Source organism: Aptenodytes forsteri, unplaced genomic scaffold (assembly GCF_000699145.1).
Source record: "Aptenodytes forsteri isolate BGI_AS27 unplaced genomic scaffold, ASM69914v1 Scaffold338, whole genome shotgun sequence".
In the NCBI taxonomy this organism is placed as follows: domain Eukaryota; kingdom Metazoa; phylum Chordata; class Aves; order Sphenisciformes; family Spheniscidae; genus Aptenodytes; species Aptenodytes forsteri.
The window spans coordinates 1,380,147-1,404,657 of record NW_008795124.1 but is presented as its reverse complement, the minus strand read 5'-3'; the positions used below and the strand labels follow the sequence as shown (position 1 = coordinate 1,404,657).

At 37.2% G+C, this 24,511-nt stretch overlaps 1 protein-coding gene across 1 annotated transcript in view; it reads right to left on the bottom strand.

Annotated features, from left to right (window-relative positions):
* Positions 1-24,511, bottom strand: part of CTDP1 (CTD phosphatase subunit 1) — a 119,412-nt gene that overhangs the window by 22,225 nt on the left and 72,676 nt on the right. Inside the window, exon 12 of the mRNA XM_009277188.2 lies at positions 19,507-19,694. Coding sequence (XP_009275463.1) covers positions 19,507-19,694 — 188 coding nt within the window. The remainder of the gene's footprint in view (positions 1-19,506; positions 19,695-24,511) is intronic.

Below are 24,511 nucleotides of genomic sequence, written 5' to 3'. Positions count from 1 at the left end.
TGGCTGGGCATCGGTCAGTGGGTGGTGAGCAATTGCATTGTGCATCACTTCCTTTGTATATTTTTATTATTATTATATTTTATTTCAATTATTAAACTGCTCTTATCTCAACCCACGAGTTTTCTCACTTTTACTCTTTCGATTCTCTCTCCCATCCCACCACGGCAGGGGGAGAGTGAGCGAGCAGCTGTGTGGTGCTCAGTTGCCGACTGAGGTTAAACCACGACAGAAGTGCAAAGTCCTGCACCTGGGGAGGAATAATCCCATGACCGGTACAAGGTGGGTACTGACCAGCTAAAAAGTGGAAGAGGACCTAGGGTTTCTGGTGAACACCAAGTTGAACCCCTGGTTCATGAACCAGCAATGTGCCCTTGTGGCAACGAGGGCTAGTGGCATCCTGGACTGCAGTAGGAGTGTTGCCAGCAGGTCGATTGAGGGAGGTGCTCCTTCCCCTCTACACTCAGCACTGGTGAGGTCACACCTGGAGCACTGTGTCCAGTGCTGGGCTCCCCGGTACAAGAGGGACATGGACATATGGTAGAGAGTCCAGAGGAGGGCCACAAAGATCATTAAGGGACTGGAGCATCTCTCCTATGAAAAAAGGGTGAGAGACCTGGAACTGTTTAGACTGGAGAAGAGAAGGCTTAGGGCAGGGGGTAAGGTGTGGATCTTATCAACGTGTACAAATTCCTGAAGGGATAGTGTAAAGAAGATGGAGCCAGGCTTCTTTTCAGTGGTGGCCAGTGACTGAACAAGAGGCAACAGGCACAAACTGAAACACGGGAGGTGCCATCTGAACATCAGGAAACACTTTCTCACTGTGATGGTGACTAAGCACTGGCACGAGTTGCCCAGAGAGGTTGTTGAGGCTTCATCCTTGGAGATACTAAAAACTGCAGCACTACCCTTGTCTCTCTAGCCCTTTTGAGAACTCCTGTCTTATGCATAAGTATTTCATGCTTCTCAGTCATGAAACACCAGAAACTTTAAGATCATGTGAAGAGCCTGATGCTAAATAAATGCTAGATTAGACCTGCAGAGATATGAAATCATTCCTCTCCCCCTGTTATGGAAGATGCTCCCAGTGCTGAGCACCTTGGCACTCATCTGAGGGCCAGCAGACTTTGAGGAGACAGTATTCACCTCTAGTGCTTCCTTGCCCTTGCCTGTTCTCCCTGTCCTCTACCCAAACACATTCCAAATCTTTTGGAAAAACCAGCAGCATGCTGGTCCTACCTCCACAACAACACTAGAGCACAGAGATGGGCAGACAGCTAGATGACTTGCTATAATTATATCTACTTTCCCCATCATTTTCATCCTCTATTGCCTCAAATACCACTAAAACCCATCCATTACATACTTCCCAGATGTGGATATGCCAATTGTAATCAATCATTGCATAGTCTCTAGTGTTTTAGAGACTGATGCATCAGGTCTTACAGAGAAAAAAGGACCACAGCAAAACAAACCTGGGCTATACATTATAAAGACAAGATATTAACAGATCTATCTTTGCAAACCGACTGAAAATTTGCATCCCTTCTCCCCTGACAACTCATGATACCAGAACACCATAGAAAAGACAGAAAAAGGAATGGCTTCCTGTGGCTGGAAAAGTCTCCAGAATCTTATCTGTCCTCATTCTGAATTTGGGAGGGGAGTTCCTTGCAAAGTTCTGGAAAGGAGAAAGTTTTCTCAGGGGCTACTCAAGGTTTCTGGAACAAAAGCCTACAGAATTCAAGGAGCACAAACTTCCACCAGCTTGCTTTCCAAGTGAAACATTCCCTTTGTTCATCTGGACTTCTCTAGCAAATATCTAGTTCTGTGCCTACATTTCTGTATGTGGATAAAACACAATTTCAAGCAAGAACACACAACACTGTACCAGTGAAAACACTGAGATTATGGTAATTCATGACTAAGACTCTACAGAGAACATAGTGAATAAATGAATCAGCTTTCTGATTTTCTCAGTGCAGCAGCAGCTCACATATTTAGAACTGAAGATAGTACAAACTGCCTGTTAGGTTCTTCCTAACAGGGAAGTGATCGTGCCCCTGTACTCGGCCCTGGTGAGGCCGCACCTCGAATACTGTGTTCAGTTTTGGGCCCCTCACTACAAGAAGGACGTCGAGGTGCTGGAGCGTGTCCAGAGAAGGGCAACGAGGCTGGTGAGGGGTCTGGAGAACAAGTCTTATGAGGAGCGGCTGAGGGAACTGGGGTTGTTTAGCCTGGAGACAAGGAGGCTGAGGGGAGACCTCATCGCTCTCTACAACTCCCTGAAAGGAGGTTGTAGCGAGGTGGGTGTCGATCTCTTCTCCCAAGTAACAAGCGATAGGACAAGAGGAAATGGCCTCAAGTTGCGCCAGGGGAGGTTTAGATTGGATGTAAGGAAAAATTTCTTTACTGAAAGAGTGGTGAAACATTGGAACAGGCTGCCCAGGGAAGTGGTGGAGTCCCCATCCCTGGAGGTATTTAAAAGACGAGTAGATGAGGCACTTAGGGACATGGTTTAGTGGGCATGGTGGTGTTGGGTTGACGGTTGGACTCGATGATCTTAGAGGTCTTTTCCAACCTCAATGATTCTATGATTCTATGATTCCCTGAGTGTTTGCTCACACAGTGTTCCTGCTGTCTATGAAATCATAAGCCACAGTGAGAAAGTCGCCAACAGAGGCACGTACGGTAAGAAAAAGAGGCCCTCGCTGCAAGTTTGTCTCCAGCAGGAAGTACTGGCCCTGTGAAAACCAGATTAACATTTTTCAGAAAGATCTAAATTCCAGATCCAAGCAGATCCAGGGCTAGAAATAAAACGCAGCTTTGCCACAGTCAGATTTTTAAGATGACTTTATCATCAAGGCTAATATGTATGAAATAATGAAGTCAACATTTGACTTGCCTTCATAAAACAATATTCCAGTATAAGAAAATGTTTGTACACATTACAGATAATTAAGCTTTGTCCAAAAGTAAACTTCAAAATAAAAACATAACTATAGAAATGTGCCATGTTATAGCACTCTCTTTTCTCATCTCGGGACACAGCCCAGCTGGTTACCGATACAGAAGATGTCTGGTAACAGGAAGAGTGCAAGACACTTATTTGAATGAATGAGCAAAGTACTGATTCTCAATTTCTTTGCCGTCTCAGACTTAGGTTCGGTTTCATGCCTTATCCAAATTCTAGGATCTTCTACAAGTTCAAAGTACAAAAATCACTTACATGGCTACTTCTTGTGACAGATATTCCTCTTCTGGAGCAATGCTGTCATCTGCTTAGAAGCCCATCTATGTACAGACAACGTGAATTTGATTTTTAGTTTCTGTTGGGTACATCAAAATTCTGGTGGGCTGCTTGCTTTCCCAGGTAAGCATCCTAAACAGGAACTTAGTTTATGGAGATCTGACTTTTAATTATTGCAGCTTTTCACCTTTAAGTCTTCCTGCAGGCTGTAAATACAATTCGTACACATAGCCAAGAGAAGACTTTCTAATATAAATTATAGTTTTTCAGTGTAATTGGATGACAGTAGATTCTTACAGACAACATAATATAGGAGTAAAGCCAACTGTAAAATTGCAGAGAAAACTTCTCTGAAAAAAACCTGAGGTGAACTGCAACCACTTCTGTCCCCAACTTACTGAATATTCAGATTCATTTTCTCAAGTATTTTTCTTACAATTTTCTTGATATCCACATGCACACTGTGTACCAACAAGACTAATCAGCAGCTGGAAACACAACTGTAACTTGATCTGCAACTTAACTGAAGTTGTAGTAGGTATATTTTTAGTAACAGCTTGAAAATTTAGGCCATTAAATTCGTTAACAAGCTTGAAGATATGAATGTCTCATCTACTTAATTGAGTGCTTTTATATAAAACTAAGCCAGGCATTCATTTGGTTATATAGCTGATTTTGCCATTCATCAGTGCCACTCTTGTAATTTAAGTAATTTACCACTTGAAAGTTTAAAATAAACCAGTGTACTGCAATGTCCCAACATTTAAATGATCAAGAAGAAATAATACAAAATTGTGGTCACCGTCTAGATATAAGAGACTGTCAAAAGAGATAGAAAAGGAATCCAACCCTGAAAGCATACAAAAGTTTAAACGGAATAATATTCTGGGTGACGTATTTACTATTGCCCTGTTGACACTGTATGTACTGAGAAAATACATTTGGCATTCATGCACATGGGCCATACGGCTGATTAAAGACAGAAATAGAGTTTTACTTTAGACAAGCTGTAAGCTCATCGCGTGGACTGAAGGTGCATTAGTGGCTGGAGCACAGCAGGCAAGCTCTTAGAGTTAAATCCCAGCTTAGACTGACCTAAAGGAAAGGATGAACTCTAAGACCCCTCTGGGAGGCACACCAAAGCATTGCTTCAAAGGCACAGTAAAACACTAATGTAGACACAACCTCTAAGTACCAGAGCACACGCTCACTACCACCATTTGCTTCTCCACTGAGAGCTGGGTACCTACTACATACACAGAGACCGCTTCTACATACACAGAGACTGCTTGTTCATTTCTCACAACTTCTTTCAAATATTTACCACCACGTGTGCTATAGTTTCTTCTCTGATTTCTTTTTTATTTCTTTTAAATTTCTTCATACATCCACACAACTCCAGTACTCTTGGTTTAATCCACCAAGAATCTCTACTCCTCACCCAACCACGTCAGCATCATTAATGCTCGTCTGGCTTACACCAACTTTCGAAGTGTGACCACTGGGAAATCATTAGATCTGAGATTGGCCAAGTGTAAAAAGAAAAACATCCAATAGCTCCACAGACAAAATAACCTACGTTTTGTGAAGTCCCTTGTAAACAGGAGTGTATTAGAATTTTCTGAACAAAGCAATATTTTTCTATTATACATTATTTTAATGCTGGCTGGTCATGATGTTAGTACATTTGGAGTATAGCTTATTACATTGAAGTAATGAAATCACAGCTGAAAAGGTCATTTGATAGCATATAAAGGAGCCAAATCCTGCATAGCTCAAGTGATAGCCTATCAAGCAGCAGTGTTAGAAATAATTTTTCTTTTTGTAGCTGAATGACATACAGAAATAAAACAGAAGATTCTTCAAAACCAATGGAAAAATAAATTGTACTCCAGTTACCGACGATTTTATTTCATGCTTTTGCTAATTTTGTTTCCTGAACAGCTAGAGTAGTTCAAACTATGCTTTATGATTTATGAGTTTTTAGACTCGTCCACATTAATTTTTCCATATGAGATCATAAAGCTTAATTCCTTTAAATTAGGAATAAAAGGCTTCTTTACCACAGCAGCAGAAGAAAACTAAACACAAAAGCTAAAAGTGAAGGGGACACAGACCAGCTCTGAAGGTTTAAGATATTAATAGAAAGATAATTTCTCTTTAAAAAACAAGCAAAATGATATAGCTTATGTCTCAAAAATCCCCCTGGGGAACAGTTCCCTCAATCAGATAGCATATAATAGCAAATCAAGAGGAAAAATATTTTTCACTGAGATGATAATTTAGAGGTTTTTTACTTGTATTAGAACACTCCATTCAGCCTTCCTAAAAAAAAAAAAAGTTCAGTGCCAACCTCCCTTTAACACTGTTGTCCTCTTTGTGGAAATTAATTATTTTAGGGTTTTTTTTTTCCCTTTCTTTTTTAAATAGAAATGTAATATTCCTTAAACAATCAATTTAGTCAGGCATGCCTGGCTTTTTTTTTTTTTTGATACTATCAAATAAAATAGCATCTTGAAAATAGCATCACACGTTTATGTTCCTTAGACCACATCTAACTACCAATAACTTTCAGTATATTTCCATCCACCTGTGGGTTTACAAGGGTGTAGAAAACCCAGTCCTCTGCACCTTCACCTGCTACTGGCACACCAGTGCCGCAAAACCCTGATGAAACAAACACATACCCATTTTTCAACCCAACATTTCCATAGGGTTTAAAGTTAGTCCCCCAGGAATAACATACCATAACTACACCTTGTAGCTTTGGAGAAGGAGGAAAAAAACGCCTCTAGTTTTATAGGGCACTCATTACAGCAGATTGGAGACCTAATTTAATATTGAAAAAAAGTTGAAAATCAAACCTTTGGCACAGAAAGACCTATAGATACCTTTCTGTTAGTAAAACTTTCTAGGAAGATTATACAGAACAAAGCAGAGAAAATTGGGTATAATCCTTTCACAGCAACGGAATTTTGAATCCTCTGTGAAAAGCAGTCTGTGAAGCGTTACAACTCCTCCTGTGCATCCAACAAAGAAAAGACAAGTGAACAAATTAGCTAAAAGACATAATTCAGGCACAGCAAACGAGTAGAATATTGTTGCTGTTTTGCAAATACCATTATTTCAGATATTGTGTATAAAAGAGTGACATGAGTAAAAAAGACTTCTCTAAATCTTAAGAAAAGACAACTCAATCAGTAAAGTAGCTTTGAAATAGCATGTAGCTTTAACACCTTAAACCTTTAACAAAAAACTATTTTCAAACTAATTTCTCTATGCATCTATTTTGGCCAAATTCAGAAAATTTCTGAATTTCTCAGCATATATATTTTTCAAATAGTAAAATAACATGAAGATCCTTCAACGTTTTCATGGAGGGGGGTGTGTGTGTGTCTGTAAACCAGGCATAGAAATACATATTTAACTCCCTAAGTCCCCTGAAATGTAGACTAAAGAGAGAATCCCTCACTGACTTTTATCACATCTGTGTTCCCCGTATTCCTTTAAAAGAAAGCAGTATTTCTACCCAGATAAGAAAAAACCTCCAGAACAAAAGCAGACTTTAAACAGAAGTGAACAATGCTCTAGAAATAGCCAAAGGCCGAATACTGTCGGACTAGTGACTAGTGCGATGGCACAGGGACCTAAGGAGTTAGTGGGATCCTTCATACCATTAACCCTCTTCGCTGAGCCCGACAAACCTTGCTGGGGAGCAAAAAGTTAAGTTCCAGATAAACTCTGTTTCGTAGCTTTTTTAGAAGATAGATGTCTTCCCAGTGGAAAAACATTGGAATATTAGGCTGACAAAGAAGATAGATTTCAGCAGTCCCTCCCCACAGGAAGCATCCTTTCCCCTCACTTGACTAAGTGACTTACCCTAACAATACTTCTCTTGAACACAAAATAACTGTTAATTTTCTGATATGAGGAGACACTGAAGAACAGCGAGCAGTCAGAGTAGTAACTTGTTTTCCAAGCCAGGAGTAACAAACAAGCCTCACAGTTCTTTTGGTTGCTGCAGACGCAAAAACTAGTTTTGCCCTAACAAAATGATCTCGCATGGCGGGGAAAGCTCCCCCTCTGCCCTGCCCTTCCCCTCTGAGAAAACACACAGACAGGCACTGCCTGCAGCTGACAGCCTCCTCGGGGCAGAAGTCATGCCGGATCTTCCATTTTGCTCTAATAATCAGAAGGAAAAAAGTAAGCGGTTTCTCTAATAAGACAGCTTAAAAACTATATTCTGTAATAGCTTTAAATTAAGTAATAACTCAGCATTTTACAACGAAAACCAATGATGCTTAACCTCATTAATGAGGAGACAGAACTCCCTGTCTTTCTGGTCGCACTGTTACAGTACTTGCACTGTCAGACACAGACTGAAAGACTAGCAGTTACCTAACAGACAAATGACAACTAAAACCAAGGAAAAGCTTTAAACAATATAAATACAGTGGAAATTCTTCCTGATTTGTTAAGAAGCCTACAGGTTTGCTTCTACAATGATTCAAGTCTACTGAGCAATATATGGCAAAATTTAAACGTGAAATTCTTTCAGGCAGTTGTTTAAGATGATTGCTTCTCTCTGTTCTACACAGGTACAGTGTAACCCTCCATATCATCAAAATGAAATTTTAGAGGCAATATTTTGGTGGAAATATGCATGCAAACTTACAGACTTATATGACATTTGAATAGTTATTTTCTCTATTGTAGAAGTCTTCAAATAGTCCTTCAAAAGAAAGACTGGCTTAGCAAACTGCAATGTTACTTACACTTGCAAATGAAGCACAACCCCTTATATATATTATTTGTGAGGCCATAGCATAAGAATGATTTTTAGAAGTATGTTTACAGTCAAATGATATGATTGGCATCTTTAAAAAGGAAAAAAAAAGAAATCTAGTTTAAAGATAGTAAGTGGCATGATAAACAGAAGCATGCTGGCAAGTAGGTGCAATTTTAAGAGTAAGATTTCCAGCTCTCTTGATTCCTCCTTCTGCATTTTTTAATTCTCCACTGATAATTATAAAATGCTTCCAATATGGTGTTATAACAGTTGAGTTTGTCAGTGACTTTAGACATTTACAATTACATTATAATACCGTTGAACTTTTCTGCTTAAAAATCCACTTAATTTTCAAATTTCAGTTAAAGCTGCAGAGATCAACAAGTAGCGACACACTTAGAATAACTCAACAGCATATACTGAAGCTTTGTCATAAAGGTTGCTATAAGGAAGGAATCACTTAAGAGCTTGGACAGTCTTTCAATTCAGTCAAATCTACTTTTCATGAAACAAAGCTACTCAAAGGAAACAAAGCATGGGCTATAACTACATTTTTGAAGTATAGCTATCCTTTGCACGGTTTGCTCTTAAAAATAAATTTTTGTGCCTTAAACCAGAGACAAGTACCACCAAAGGGTGAGATTTACCTCACTAGGTGTAGACATTCAAAAAGTTGGTAAAATAAACTCTCCCCAAACTAACTATTTTTCTCCAAGGAGAGGCAGGGCAGACTGACTGGTTCAGATATACATAAATTTGGAGTAGCTATCCTTTGCACGGTTTGCTCTTAAAAATAAATTTTTGTGCCTTAAACCAGAGACAAGTACCACCAAAGGGTGAGATTTACCTCACTAGGTGTAGACATTCAAAAAGTTGGTAAAATAAACTCTCCCCAAACTAACTATTTTTCTCCAAGGAGAGGCAGGGCAGACTGACTGGTTCAGATATACATAGATTTGGAGTGGTCAATTTTACCAGAAATGTGAGAGACACACAAAGATAAAAAGCTGAGAATCAACCTTAACAGTATATTTGAAACAAAAGTATCAACTATCAAAAGAAATAACGTTCTTAATACTTCAAGAATGTGGTTAAATGTTGATGGAATGCACTCCAGTTGCCTAACGCAACCCTAATGAACCTTTGAAGGTGGTCAGGAAACAGATCCTTACCTAATCAAAGATTACAGCTGAAGGACTCTTGGATTTTTTACGATATGTCTTTAGCTTTAGAATCTTAAGTATTCTGGATTACAGTACTTTTAGTTTCTCCAGCAGGAAATACTTGATATTAAATACTTTACTAATCGTAAAAAATGTGAACAAGGATAGGCTAACACATGCCTAACAAACTGTTGGGAGAAACACACATACTTGGAACTTTGCCACATATTTGAACAATTTTCAAGAGGGACTGAAAAAAGACACATCCTTGATACATATGCAGCCTGTCACCTGAGATCCAGCACTCCAAAATCAAGGGTTACCAAGAAACAAACAGTTTTTTCAACACTGGAAAACTAGTATGTTCTGTGGTGTTTTTTTTTTTTTTTTTTTTTTTTAATCTTTCTCCCCCCAGCTTAAATGGCTGAATCTTTTTTGCTTAATTTTTCCAAAAGCAATGAAGTGTGAAGCACAGAGCAAGTCTGAGAGAGTATTTTAGCTCTAGCAGTTTATGTCTGGCAAAGTTAAACCCAGTAAAATGGAGTTATGAAAGAAGGAAGTGTCAGGCAACTTAATGCTACTGATCCCACCTATTAAAATGTTTACCTGAAGACCATTTCTGCAAAGACAAATGCCTTCCATCACAACAATTTATCACCTGCCAAAGCCCCCAATTCTGCCCAGTTTGCTTTTTAGCCCTTTTAAGCTAAGCAAGTCCAGAAGGACTTGGAATGCAAGAGGCTCGTAGGCACTACAACAGTGCGATTTCTAGTTGGTACAACAGCAAAAAGTTCAGGTTGGAGAAGTATTTTAGATATTTGCCCCACATGGAAAAAAGCCTTTACCAGGCTGCAGTTTAATAATTACGCAGTAACTCTTTGCTGCCTACCTCCTCACACCACTAGAATACATTTTTACAAGACAACTGTGTGCACATCAGCAGTTAGTTTTATATCCGTCAATATTTCATTACAACCCTAAATAAAGGTAATTAGGAAATTCTGAGACTATATTCTGATTCTAACATATTAGTCGGAAACAGTGTGAATAAGAGGGATGAAGAGGCGGATAGATACAGTAGAGATACTTCAATATAATGTTTTCTTTATGAGAAAAAGGTATATAAACTAAAAAAAAAACTGTGCTAAGAAAAAAACCTGGTATCAACAATCAAATACTCATTTCCTGCGTTTTTTTGATTTTACTGTTTAATTTAAGGATCTATCAATGCCTTCTGCTTTTTTTTTGTTTTGTTTCCATTTATTCAACCCTCTAGAACCAGGATCTACAATTTTCTAGCTGGCAATCAGTGAAAATGAGTTGTTGCTTCAACATAGTACAGAGGGTAGCGCATTTGGGACTAGAAACACTAAAAAAAACCCCCAAAACAAAAAAATGCCAAAACCAAGAAAAATCACCTTTGGAGGAAACACATTGATTTAAGATGGTTTCAAAAAGCTGTTATTGCCCCAGTATCGATTTTGTTGTGTAGAAATTTTGGATAACACGAGAACTTTCAAGTAAAAACATTCCTAAATGGAAACTTATCTTTAATGTTTACAGTGGGCACTCAATTCAATAATGATAGTTAAGTACAGAAGCAAATTTATGCTTTGCATGCCCAGAACTCTCTTCCTTCTTAGACTCTTCATCAAAATCACTTCCAAACAGAAATGACATTAAAATTTTGCAGAACAGCCTGCTCATGTGAAAACAGGAAGATGTGCTGCCAACAGGAGCGCTTGTCTTGAGAAGCTGATCCTGGATTTGAGTCTGGAGTGTTTCACCATTGCTTCTGGAAAAAAACCTAACTGAAGCTGCAGTAATTTTTTAATTGCTTACGTGTACTACATACAAAGAGTCTGTTTACTTCCCAGCTGTTAGAAATGCAAGGAAATTCAGTTATTTAAACATACTCTTACCTTGTTGTAACTATGAGAACTATCAGGAAAAATTTGTACCACCAGAAAACAACAGCAAAAATTTCCACTTTGGAAGTTGAATTCAATCAACACTTTTTGGGAGAATGAAGTTGGTGGAAGTTTCAATTCTTAATGCCTCAAAATATCCCCCTTAAATAGCCACTTAATCTCTTCACAAGATAACTGTACAGACTTGAAACACGCTAGCTAGTTCAGGTGTTGTATTACCCATATCAGTTAAGTTTTAAACCCCCAAAAAGAGTACTCGTGGTAACCTTGCAAAAATTTTTAATCAGAATGTTCTGTTATATAAAACAAATATTAATCACATTCTCTTATTAGCTGAAGCATCTTTTCTCCTCTCAGATACTGAATTTAGAATGTCGAATTAGGCTGAATTTATAAGGAATGAGACTAATCACAGTAATAACTGCAGAGACAAATTTGGGCTGTTCTCTGTGAAACAGACTGAAACTTTTCCCAACAACTTGAAACTTCAGAATTATAACAATCTATAAAACTGGAGCCATCACATCATCTCTATTGAGCTTCCTTTACTTGCTCCACCTTAAGAAAAGGAATTTCCAGGGAAGTACCTTCAAGCTGACAAATGCCACCTATCACTGCAAATTCTTAAAGCAAATCAGCTTTTCCCACAACTGGGAGAGGAGGTGGTTGCCTGTCAGGGATCTTTAATTTTGTAGAGTTTAGGTCTGTTTTTTCCCCTACTCAGTGATTATTCATTATCTTGTCTTCAAAGGCTGAGTGGGTTTCCTCCTTTAGCGAGGAGACCTACTGGATCTCACTAAAATGGAGTGAGATGCTCATGAACATGTAGTATTCAAGTAGGATTGCATTTATTTACGAAACTACATCAAGGAACAATAATGAGCTGCTGCTCCTATAAAACTTATTTTGTTTGATTGTGGATTCATTATCTCATTGCCAATATCAATAAGTGGTATTTGCTTTCTGAAATTTTCCAGCGATCTTAATTCCATGTAGAGATCTTAAACCACCCAAACAAGCTGCAAGCTGCAACCTAACTCACCAACGCTTAACTGAAATGCTGCTTCTGCAATACAAAGACAGATGTAACAAGTTTTGAGGGAACACAGTCTTTAAGATGAGACATTTTCCTCTGTAATCCCACAGTCATTGACATGGCAGGCCCACAGCCAAAACCACAGTGCTGTTTTAGAAATGGGCTTACACTACAGTTCGGGCCAATTCCAATAATTAACTCCAGTTCTTACAGAGGGAGATCTGAACAGGAGACTTACAAAAGGACCTCACTATTATGCATGACTAAACTCTACTGCTTCAGAAACGTAAGTAGTTCAGAATAACCACACAACACAGATTCAGATTAAACATCTGAAGCACTTACTTCGGAAAAGATGTATCAATGAGGGCAAAGTTAAATTTTTCGTCAGACAAACAAAATTTTCCAATTACCTACAATGGCGAGTAACTGTTTACTTTAGGATTTGTTATCTCCAGAATTAAGCATAATGTTTTCTTGAACATCCAAGTGTTGACCAAATACAGAAATATCAAACCCCTTTTCATTTTGCAGTTAGCCATACTGAGTGTCCCTTTAAATAAAATCTACTTCAAGGGAAAGGAGCTAATGAAAGATTTAATTCTTAAAATTAACTTCACACAATGTGTTCTCTCTAGGGTGACCTTACAGAGAGGCTCTTCACCAGACAGACTGCATGACGATTAAGTGAGCTGTGCTGATGCAGCAAGTGAGCCAGGAGGCAGGAAAGGATGACTTTAAATCACGAATATTTCTAAATTTAGATCTTCAGCTTTTCTATATTCTAAAGATCAAATCAACAGTATACTCACATCATTTAGAGTGGAATTCTGGAAGACTATGCAGTGTAATAACACTAAGACTTTACTCATGAAACAATGCAATGAGCTGCTTGGATAATAAAACAAAGGACCACCATTCTTTGGCAAAATGCTTGAATTTCTACAATTATTTTGTCAGCCATATTTGAGACGTGCTGTTGGCTATTAAGGGTACTTTCAACAAGACTTTGACCGGTTAGTTCCTTAATAAGTTTTGAATAGATTGTCACTGAATTTGTTTTTGAAAAAGTTTCAGATGACTATGAATAACAAATGCAAGGCTGACAGCCTGGGAAGCATCGAGCTGTGAAAACTTAGGTCCCAAGATTCTCAGAGCCAAGTGTCTCAAGACTGGGAACTGGAAGACAGTTATAGTGACAGTGAGTATACTGGTTCAATTAGGATGAAAGGCGTCATCAACAAGATTTTGCCCAGAAGTTTGCAGCAGTCTTTTCTGGCAACAAGAAAGCAAGCAAAACTATAATTTCTGTCTTCTAGCAGAGTGGCTGTTGAAAGAAAAGAAAACACTTAAAAGAATCAAAGACATTCTTAGGGTAGTACATAAGATATCACTGTTCCTTTTAAAAGTCTAGTAAATGGGTACAGAAAAGACAATTCAGAGATTTCTGAGATTCTGAGCTCAGTTTTCCTTGATTATGAACTAGCAAGCCCTTTCTATAGATAGCTGAAGTTCTACCTTACATCGTGACTCATCTAACACAGCTGTACTTTAAATTAAACCACTATTTTTATTCGTTAGGACAACAAAGAATAGACAGATTGACAAAACATGTTTTGGAAGAACTCAAAGGACAGCTTTAATATGCACACTCTTTCTGATCAGACAGCCAAAAATGAGTAAAATAATTTGCTTTAGTTCAACCAGAGTTCAAAGACTTATTCTATGCAGAGTTTCAAAGACTGGAAGCTCCCTGAAAGACTTCAGATCAATACCACTCTGTAGCAAAGTAACTTAAAATGCTTTTCTTGAATTTAGTAAGAAATATGTATCAAACTCACAATGTGAATGTACAAAAGCAGAAGTCATTTAAGAAGTTCTGAAAATAAGCTGAAGTCCAAGCGTAAAGTACCATTTCATATACATCTTTTATAATTTACCCATTTGTTCTTAAAATTATGATTTCTCCATCAGTCAAAAATATAATCTACTCAGGATTGATGCAGAAATTATCAGTAAGAAATTTTGCTAAAGAAAACATTTCACTGAGCTATACTTTTGTAAAGGAGGATCAAATTCTGCAAGCAAAATTTTGTTGCTAATAGATTAGATATCACTTCTAGTTATTAGATTTCTTCTCATTAGTTATTTAGAGGAAAATATTTCCTTCTTAAGCTGAAAAACATATCTTAACACAAGTATTGAAATTTCTATTCCAAAGTAAATAAATTCTCAGCAGAGCAACCATTAGCCCTTACATCAGATTTACACAAGCTGAAATTACCAAGACTGGATCTAAACACTGTAGAAAAAATGGCCTTGGCACTGTGAATTGAGAGCATTCAGAAAGAAGTTTATTAAAAAAAGAACGAGCACACTGGGAACCTGAACAAAACCTATGAAAATCAAATGAAAAATCCATACAGGTCTTCAGTGAATACATGATCAAACCTGTCTGATGTACGTGAAGTCTAAATAAAGTTAAATGCTTAACAATAGATACACATGGAAGTGTGGTTTATGAGCATGCTTCAAACAACTACCATACTTTTTAGCTGTAGCCTTTCATGACTAAAATAATCCACTTAAACACTTCATTGCATCACTGCATCAATCCGTTTCATGTTTGCAACCCTCCTCCTTCATTCCTGCTCACCCTCAGGGGAAGATCTCATGTTGGTGGCCAACCTGTGCAAAAACCAGAACAAAAAAACAACCCAACTCCTCACACCAGAAAACTGCCCTTTACCAAACACCAAGCCGCAAAAGCCCATGGATGTGCTGTGAACTGTGCTTCGGCAGCAGAGGGATGCAAAACCAGCAAGCTGCCTCCAACCCCCTGTGCTTCAGGGAGGCCTCACGTGCAAGACCTGGAAGCTTTCAGTAGTCCCAACGCCCAAATAGTCTTCCCCGTGAAGAAGCAGCTGCCAGACCTTTACTTCTCGCAGTATAACAAGCCCTTAAGCTTATTACAAACTGGAGACCTCTGAGGAAGACTCTCCATATCATAGTGACTATTAACAGCAAATTGAATACTGCTACAACAGTTCAGTTTCCTACTTAAAAGTTATTAAAAATTACAACATACTGATTCTATGAAAACTAATATTACAGTATAGGCAAATGAACTGTATTATTTTTTACTTCAGTGCCACTGCTGGGCTCGTTTCCCACTGTTTAAAGTACTCTCTGCTTGGACCATAATTCCTCAGGCACAAGTGAGGCACATAAAGAGATACTGCATAGCAGGGTGTTTGCAGCACGAGCTATCCTTCAAAAATCTGAAGGTTCCCATCACGTCCTTTTCCTCAAGAATTAGAACCTGACTGCAAACCCTGCACTAGAACATATGAACACAGAAATGGAAGAGTTTGTCTGGACTATCAGTTCAGCATCTCACATGAACATAAGTACTCGGAAACTAAATTAGTATTACACGATTTTTTTTTTCCTGCTAACTCCCACTCACCACTAAATACTTCCAATATCTTAAGAGAAATTTTAGGTGTATTATAGAAGACCACATGCCACAGATATATGACATGCCACTGGAAGACGGTGATAGAGATGGCACATCTCAAATTCCAGTTTGTTGCCCCAATTCCTTTAACATTTCAATGTATTAAATGAAGTGCACCTGATTTCCTAGCTTCAGTAATACAACTGAAGCATTTAATTAACTATTTTCAAAGTCTGCTCTGCATCAGAAAATAGGCAAGGCAATAGACACATAGCCCACATATATTTGCTGTACAGGGCTTCACATCTCCACTAGACATTTCCAGGATCTACAAACTGAAAGAGGCTAAATCCCAACATATTATTATGGTAACTACTTCACAATATGCAAGTTTAAGGTGATAAGGGGAAATACGAGAACTGCAAACGTGTTCACTACCACTCAGTCTCAGTGGAGACAGCAGAGTGAAATCAAAATGCACTTGAAAAATAAAGCAAACTGTGCATTGACAACTTAAAGCTTGAAATAACTAATTAGACACCTCTTGTTGCTAGGTATATACTGTGTTATATATACAAACATTCAAGTTTTCTCTTACAAACAAATTCTATTTGTACTAGTCTCAAAAGCTTTTTCATATTATGTATCATTAATCATTACTAACACTTATTAAAAAACACCTGTGCACTTTCATGACTTACAACTGCTTATTAATAACTTACAGCAATAAGTTTCATGTGTGACATGTTTCAGCTACATTAAGTGGAATTTCATTCTAAGTAGAAAATTTTAGAACTGTGAGGGGGCTCAAGTCCAGCTCCTGCTGAAGTCAGGCTCCTCTTTGCTTCAACAAAAGCTGGATCAGAGCTCTAAACAGCAATTCTTTTATTTTAAAAAATTAGATGAGAAGCAGCTCAGAAAAATACCATCTACATAAAGATCAAGACCATTTAAGAATAAAAACTTGTTTACCTCCGTTACATATTCTAAATAAAAGTAAGCTGCAAATGTATTTTGTTATTAAGCAGGTCATAATCACAAGAGGCTGATCAAATGTGAATAGTATAAACAACTATGGTTTTTTAATTTACTATTTTCTATTTCATCTTTTTACACAGTATGAAACTTACATTCATTGTTTGGTCTATGCAGTACCCTTTTAATATGACACGTGAGATAAAGGCAAGCATTTTAAGTTGCATAAGAAACTAGGATTTTAAAACAACTCTAGGCTGTCTAATTGCAACCTAACTGCATGGTACCTACCAAAAGTCATAAAAGTAAATGGGTGTAGGAAGGATGCTGCATTTCCCCTCCCCCTCTCAAAAAGTAGCTATTAGATTTCTCAAAGATTTTTTTTTTCTCCACCCATGAGAATTTTAGAAGTGGCACCAGAGAAATGATCAAGGTATTCTGTAGATTTCAAGACTGAAGACTAACATTAAACAGAAGTGCTACATTTCTATCTTGTAAGTTCTATGGTTCCAAGTGTCAGAAACTACTGGAAAGGTTTAATGGAGCAATGGAGCATTGCTTACCAGGAACCTACAGTCTCTGCAGGGCTCATCTCTGCTGGGAATGAGCTGAGCCAAAACATGAGTACTGGATCATATTTGGACTGCCTTTCTCTTGTTCATCTTTTGTTTTCTGGAAACATTAATAACTAAAATATGGACATCAGGGTGATCATAACAAGTTGTGAAATAATGATTTAAACACCTGGTCCAGGGTGGATTTACATAATGAATAGTTGGGACTAGTCTTTAGAATACAAAGCCTCTGTTTTCTTAATGTGGCAAGAGGTGATAGTGTTCATGGTAACAACTCGTGACTTCAGGCTATATGACAGAGCAGAAATAATTTAAAATTATTACATACAACTTCAGCCTCATTATGCTCCTAACACCCCACAGACTCCAATATTCAGAACAAAAACTTCAAATCTTGTTGGGACATACATGCTTGTATAGCACTTCGCTTTTAGAAATGTGGTCCCCAGAAACTGTAGCTACTATTTGTGTTGGAGTGGACTAAGGTCCTGGAGATTTTAATCCTGCTGTTTAACAACTGTTCCTACATTACCCCTCTGGTACGGTATCTCTTTAGCACATACAACATTGACTAACCACAAAAATGTCACTTTAAAGCTTCAAACTTAAAATGGAATTAGGATGACAGGTGGAGGCTCCTTTCTATCACGCAGAATTTCCTGCCTCGCAGACACTGGGTCAGCATCTGAAACAGCACTTTGTGAGTATGTTTTGCAGCACTCCATTTAGGTTCAATCCTGGGTGCAATTTAACAAACTGACAGGGAAACTCTTAAGAGGTAGAAAGGTCAAAAATAGAAAAGTTACTTAAGAAGCCCTCTCAAAAACTTCATTCTAGCAACAACACTACTAGCTCCACATGGCTTCTGAGTGCAGAAGTATTGCCAAGCTTACTTATGAACTTTCCTATATGGAGCAAAAGTTGATTGCAAATGTACTTGCTCTATCTTTGTAAACCATACATGAGGAATAGTATTTAGCAATAGCCTTAAGCGATATTCCTTAATACGATTCTTTTTGCCTTTTGTTTTTCAGAATTTGGTGCATTTTCTACACAACAAAACATCACAGTATTAGGATGAATTAACAGTGACATGCCACCACCATGCCTTGCCGCTTCAAATGGTATTCTAAAAATATTCATCACTGGCTTGCCTTTCCTCTTCCAAACTTCATTTAGGAGGGAATTTTTCTTCTAGCTATGTGAGACAGATTAAATTCTTATACTTTTTAGACTGACATTTTTCTGAAGATGCTCAATGGTGAGACATACCCACGATAAACTAAAAGGCCTGTGCAAGCTTCCCATGTAGCTGTTTTTCCAGTAAACTTCTGACACACAGGAACCTCGCTACCCCAATCAAAATCACCTCATGAATATTTATATATTGCATTCTGTGGTGTTTTTTGCAATTTCTCTCATACATTCTTTGTGTGCTAGAACAAAGCTCACAAAAGTTAAAATAACGTAAATAAGTCGCTTAAGTGCTACTTCCTGTATTATCCTCCATTAAGGAAAAACTATTAGAGCTTAAATTCTTATGAGTGAGAACAGAGCTGGTTATGAGAGCAGAAAGAAACTACAATGCACATCGGAGTCATGTTTGCACTTTTAGCACTTTGTGGTACAGGATGATGACCCCAGCAATTCCAAATTAAAACTGCTACAATCTTCATCTTACGTTGTTCTCTCTATATTGTTAGGCTTGTAAACTATTAAGGGGCTGCAAACTAAGAACCATTCCTTAACATATTTAAAATGTGCACTTATTTTATCAAGTTCTAGTTTACTAGCAAATTGGTTGATAGTCATCATTCAACAGTCAATGGTGGGACACTAAAATCATTTTTGCAGAAGAGACTAGCAAGTTTAAATTTCTTTCTAAGAGACTAAAGCAGAAAACAATCTCAATGACCTCATTTTTATTAATTTCCCATATAAAAAAATCCTGAAAATTCAGGATGAAAAAGACATAGCTTTCCAAAACCATGCTTTATTTTACTTAAAGTAACACTGCAGAGGACGTTGTCCTATATCTGATTCAAGATCAAGACTACTTTAAAATAAGCGAAGTTCAGTGGTCTTCAATTCTTTCAAAACAGGCAATATCCTGGTTCTCAACAGACATTTACTATGACCATTTCCTTGAATCAATCCCAAAACATTGCAGAGGTAAGCATGACAATTTCACAGTTGCAAAAAAAAAAAAATTACCTACATACAGAGGTTAACAACAACATAAAGAATGCACTGCCAAAAAGCATGCTGAATAGTGCACGAACATAATGAAACATCATTAATGCTTCTTTTTACATTTGAAAAACTCATACCTGGGTACACTGCCTGTTAAGCTTCTTTCACTTGACGATGATGATGACGACGATGATGATCCAGGTCTCTGATCTGTTTTCATTCCTAGAGTCTCTGTTGCACTAATCTGAGGTTTTTCACCTTCCTCTTCTGGCTTTTTTTTTTCACTGTCACTTTCATCACTGCCTTCTCCTAAGATGTCATCCACCTGTCAAAGAGTGGAGAGTCAGTGTATCCACTAACAGACTATTCTATATGAATCTTTCATAATTATTGGATTGCTCTTAAATAATCATTAAGAATATGCTTCAACTTTCCTTGACCTTCTCCTTGAAAATTCAAATTAAACCCCAATGTCTTCAACGTAGTTTCTATAACAGCTCTAGCAATATTCTATTAAAATTAAATATATTTGGTCTATGTTTAACTTAAGATAGATATACATATACTCACATACATGACACAGTCACATTTGAAGGTGTTTGCACTTAACAACAACAACATGAACAGCTGTAAACAAGAAATTGTATTATGGAAAAAGTGCTGTCTTATGAAATTAAAGGGGTAGATGTTTTATACTATTGTAACATATAACAACATATACCTTACACTACATATATTTTATACTCTTATAACATATAGAATCACTTGGGCAAGGCATATTAAAATCTCTAGCTAATAAGTATTCTTATATTTACAGGTATTCCTTGATAGATATATAACTTTAAAGAAGTGCATTCCTAAATAATACTGTATGAATGGAACAGAATGTACAGAACCCCATTCTAACTGTCTGCTTATGCTAATTAATAAAGGCAAATCTATCAAAATGTTTACACATTTGATTAAATAATTGTTTGGCCTTTGCTTCTGAAAAGTTAGCATGGGATTTGATACTCCTCTAAGAACATGCTAATTTGCTCTAACAGGTCTGGAACTGCTGAAACCATCATTAAAAGCAAATCATACTCATGAACTACCCCCCGCTGAGCTTCAGAAGTTTATATTCTCTTTGAGTCGGCATTCAACCTTCAGAAAGAGATGAAAACATGAGAAAACAGAGGTGAAGATCCCACAGTGTCTCTATTTTTGTGAATGGCAGAGGACATGGAAAGAAGCTACGTGTGAGTATTTCTCTACTGATATTTAAGATTTTTTTCTAAAAGCAGCTTATCTCAGCATAAGTTAAAATATGCTTCACAATTACTCTCTGTTCTCATTGATGCCACACCTGCTTTATCAAGAAGAAAAACTCTGTATATGAACATGGACCAAAAGATTTTACACTGCTTACCCACTGCTTTTACAATGATAATCCCAAAAGCTAGAAGAAAGCTGTAAGAAAGTCACTTATATCTGGTCCTTCATAAATGCACCTCTAATTTCTTTCTTTACCTTGATATGCATGGAAGGAAAGTCAAAGCTGCCCTCTGTTTATCAAACTAAATGCAGAAGATCTACACCTTGCCAGTACTCTACTGAAAATACGGTAGAGGTAAATGAAATACCTTTTTCAGAGAAAGGGAACTCAAGGGAGAGCTTGCAAGCAAGGAGGGAGAGGAAATAGAAAATATAGAAGTTTGGTTACAGTCAAAGACCTATTCCATTTCTTTTTCAGATGTCCTAATAGAGAGAGAAAAGGCATACAACCCAAGATGATGAAGGTGCTCCATTAGGGCAATTTCACCAAGCACATAGGTGACTCCTATCACACTCCTGTTGACTTCAGAAAGATGGAGTATGTGGCATTTGTCTTCAGTCCTCTGCTAAACAGATGGACTTGGGGGATTTATTATCTTTCTACAAGCCTCACTCAGCTACTCCTGTTTGAAGGTAGTAGCAAATAATTTTTCTTCCTTATCTTGTGCTGCTTTCCACTGAGGATTCTACCAATCTATATTGTTGCAAAAGAGAAATGATGTAGAAGAAATAATAATGGGGAAAAAAAAGGCAAGAAGTACTTCAAAACATCCTAAAATAATAATTTTGAGGAGACTTGCCAGCTTAAGGGAAAGCAAGGACATTTTTTTACAAAGTATACTTGTGAAAAACAATTTCTTTAAATATGTAATTGTTTCATAGTTCTACAACTCAAGCTTTTAAACTGGATTTAAAATCCAGGCTATACTCTCCTTGGGTAGAATGACTTCTATACAAAATGAAGAGTAACTTGCAAGCTTCTTAGATCTACAATTTAAGCTGTTTTTCCATTGGCCCTTGTCTTGGTACATTTTTACTATCTGAAACATTGCTGTCTAATGCCCAGCTCTTTCATTGTGAAAGCTGTAAAGAAACCATAATTAAAAAAGGAACCACATACCAGCTTACTGCATCTAAACACAGATGACAGTTTCAGGTAGAAACTTTAGGAATTGCTGCATCAAATCAAATTACATTAGTCCAAAAATGCTTTTCCCATGACCAGAAGTTGTCATATGTGTGGAAAATAAGAATCATGGAACGCAATTCAGGGTCAGGGAGACTGAAAAGACAGCTAGACATAAGCCAACAGTGAACCTGGTAGAAGTGTGGAAAGTACACCGGGTAGGGATTTTTCGGTGTGTACAGAATACACAGAAAGTCTCAAGTGTTTAAGTATTACAGTTTGGGATGGGATGGCAGGAACACCATGCCTGTATAGCTTTGTTAGAAGATACTCACTGTAGCCAACGTGGCCAGCAATTGACAGTCAAATGGCAGCACAGATCTACAGCTCTAAGAACTCCTTTCCAGCAAGCCTTACATTTAAAATTACATTCCTTCATTCCAAAAGCAATGCTTTTCCAGAAAGTCATATGTTTAAACCTATGTTCTCACTACAAAATATGTTAAGGTTTTCAAAGGACAAAGTTAGGTTGATAAACATTCAGTGTTACAGATGTCTCTCTCAAACTGAACTTTTTTAGTCTTTCAAAATCTACTTTGTGTGAACAGTTTTGACAGACTAGCAGTCTAGTTATTGCCATGTCTTTTTTTCTTTCACTCTGCACAAAGATGACATTATTCTTTTGAAGTCTGGAATGCCATTTAATATTAGAATTACTAAGTTAGTTGTACACACACGCCCTGTTTCTGTAGCAGGGCATTTAAAATGCATGTATAAATCACAGAAATATGGCAAATTTTGAAAATCATTGCATATGAAAACAATTAATGTGGTATGGTCCTTACAAACTAGAAGGGCTCCTAAAATACGGATTCTTGCCTAACTATTGACTAAATTGCAAATTGTGCTGAAAAATATAAAGATTACCGTCTTCATCTTCCAGAATTCTCAAAAGAAATGGAAAACAAACTATGTTTTCATTGAGGCGAGATTTAAGCCCTTCACTTGAACAAATTAATAGGTTAAAAAAGCACATTAATATTTAAGCAGCAACTCTCTATCTAGACACATCACTAACTTTAAATAAATAAAAAAAGCTTAAAGAACAGACGAAACTTTCAATCTGGTTCAGACCAAGACAGATACTGATGTACCACCTACAACTTCTGCTTATAACATTAGATTTTATGTGATTAATATAAGTGGAACTGGTAACACCAGCAGAAAATGCCAGCTAATAGCAAATCTTACTGACAGGATACAGGGAAGGGATGTTTACTGCTTAGATACTACCGTAGCAGCTATCTTTAAAATACTTAAAGACTTTTATAATACAGCAAGAATGATTAACATTGAAAAAGAAAAATGATTCATCCCTTGAAGATGACAAATTGTTCCATTTAGCAAGAGAATGAAAAGTCTGACAATTCTTTTAAACATCCGATTATAAAAGCCAGAAAAAGTCCTCAGCTGACAAAGCTAATTTATTTCTCATTTAGGAGGAACACAGCATACACTCATGCAGACAAAATATAGAGACCAAAGAGCAATGAGATTTTCAGTCTCATATTCTCTGATTATGAGCTGTAAAGTATCTAAAGCTTTGTTAAAAAGAAAGTCAAAACCTTTTGTAGTATTAACAAACCAGGTCAGATGCAAAATTTCTTACTCCAGAAGTTGAGTTTACACATTCAAAATTAATCAAGACTCTGAGAAAACACTAAAAAGAAACTGTCGGGAGCAACCTCAATTTGTTAGATAATTTACAGGCAATGTTTTGGGACAGCATTATGGATGTGGCAGAGACCTATTATGATGCTTTACATTTTTTGGAAGAAGCAATTACTGCATTATGCAGTAATGTAAACTAAATATTTAAAAAAAAAAAAAGGAGCTGTGAATAAACTTTAATTCTTGTTTTTAAACTAGCAAGTATTTAAAAATTCAAGTTTTAATAGAACTGAGAAACTAACTACCTTAGACAGCAACAGGACAACACATGTAACTGCCTAAATGATCTCTCCTAAAAGTGGTAGAATGCTCTGAATCAGTTCTTTACTGGAATTACAGAAAATTCTACAAAAATAGGTTTGATGGATGGCTGTTCATTTTGTGCTCCAGTTTTGCATGAAGATACACACATTCCCCCCCACCCCAGTCTTTCCCAATAGACCAATTACACTTTTGCTCCACCTGATGTGCTCCACCTGTAAGTTAAGGGAAAAACCAGAAAAAAACAAGTATTTACAAAGAGTTCTTTAGGTTTGTTTCTACTGCCACAAAAATGACTGTTCATTGTTAGCAATGGAAACAATTGAACAGTAAGCACAGATAAAAACCAACTGCATTTCAACATAAAGCCTGTGTCTCCTAAGCATGTGTTTGAGAGTGTGTTGAATACGTTGCATCTTAGGAAGAATTTGCAGATACTAATATAATCTGCCATCTGAATGTGCCAAAAGGTTTCAACATGTACTTTATATTCCCCCCATGGCATATAAATTGATAAAAATAACTCTAAAATGAAAATAAGATGTCCAAGTACACCAGTAATTGCAAGTATCCCCATGTAAAACATGGTATTACCTCAACATACTCTTTACAAATACTTTAAAATGCTGCCATGTTTGGGGCCAGGGACCATGATGCTCTCTTAGTAGTTACTAAACATAAAAGCTAGCAGACCACCAACTCTATCC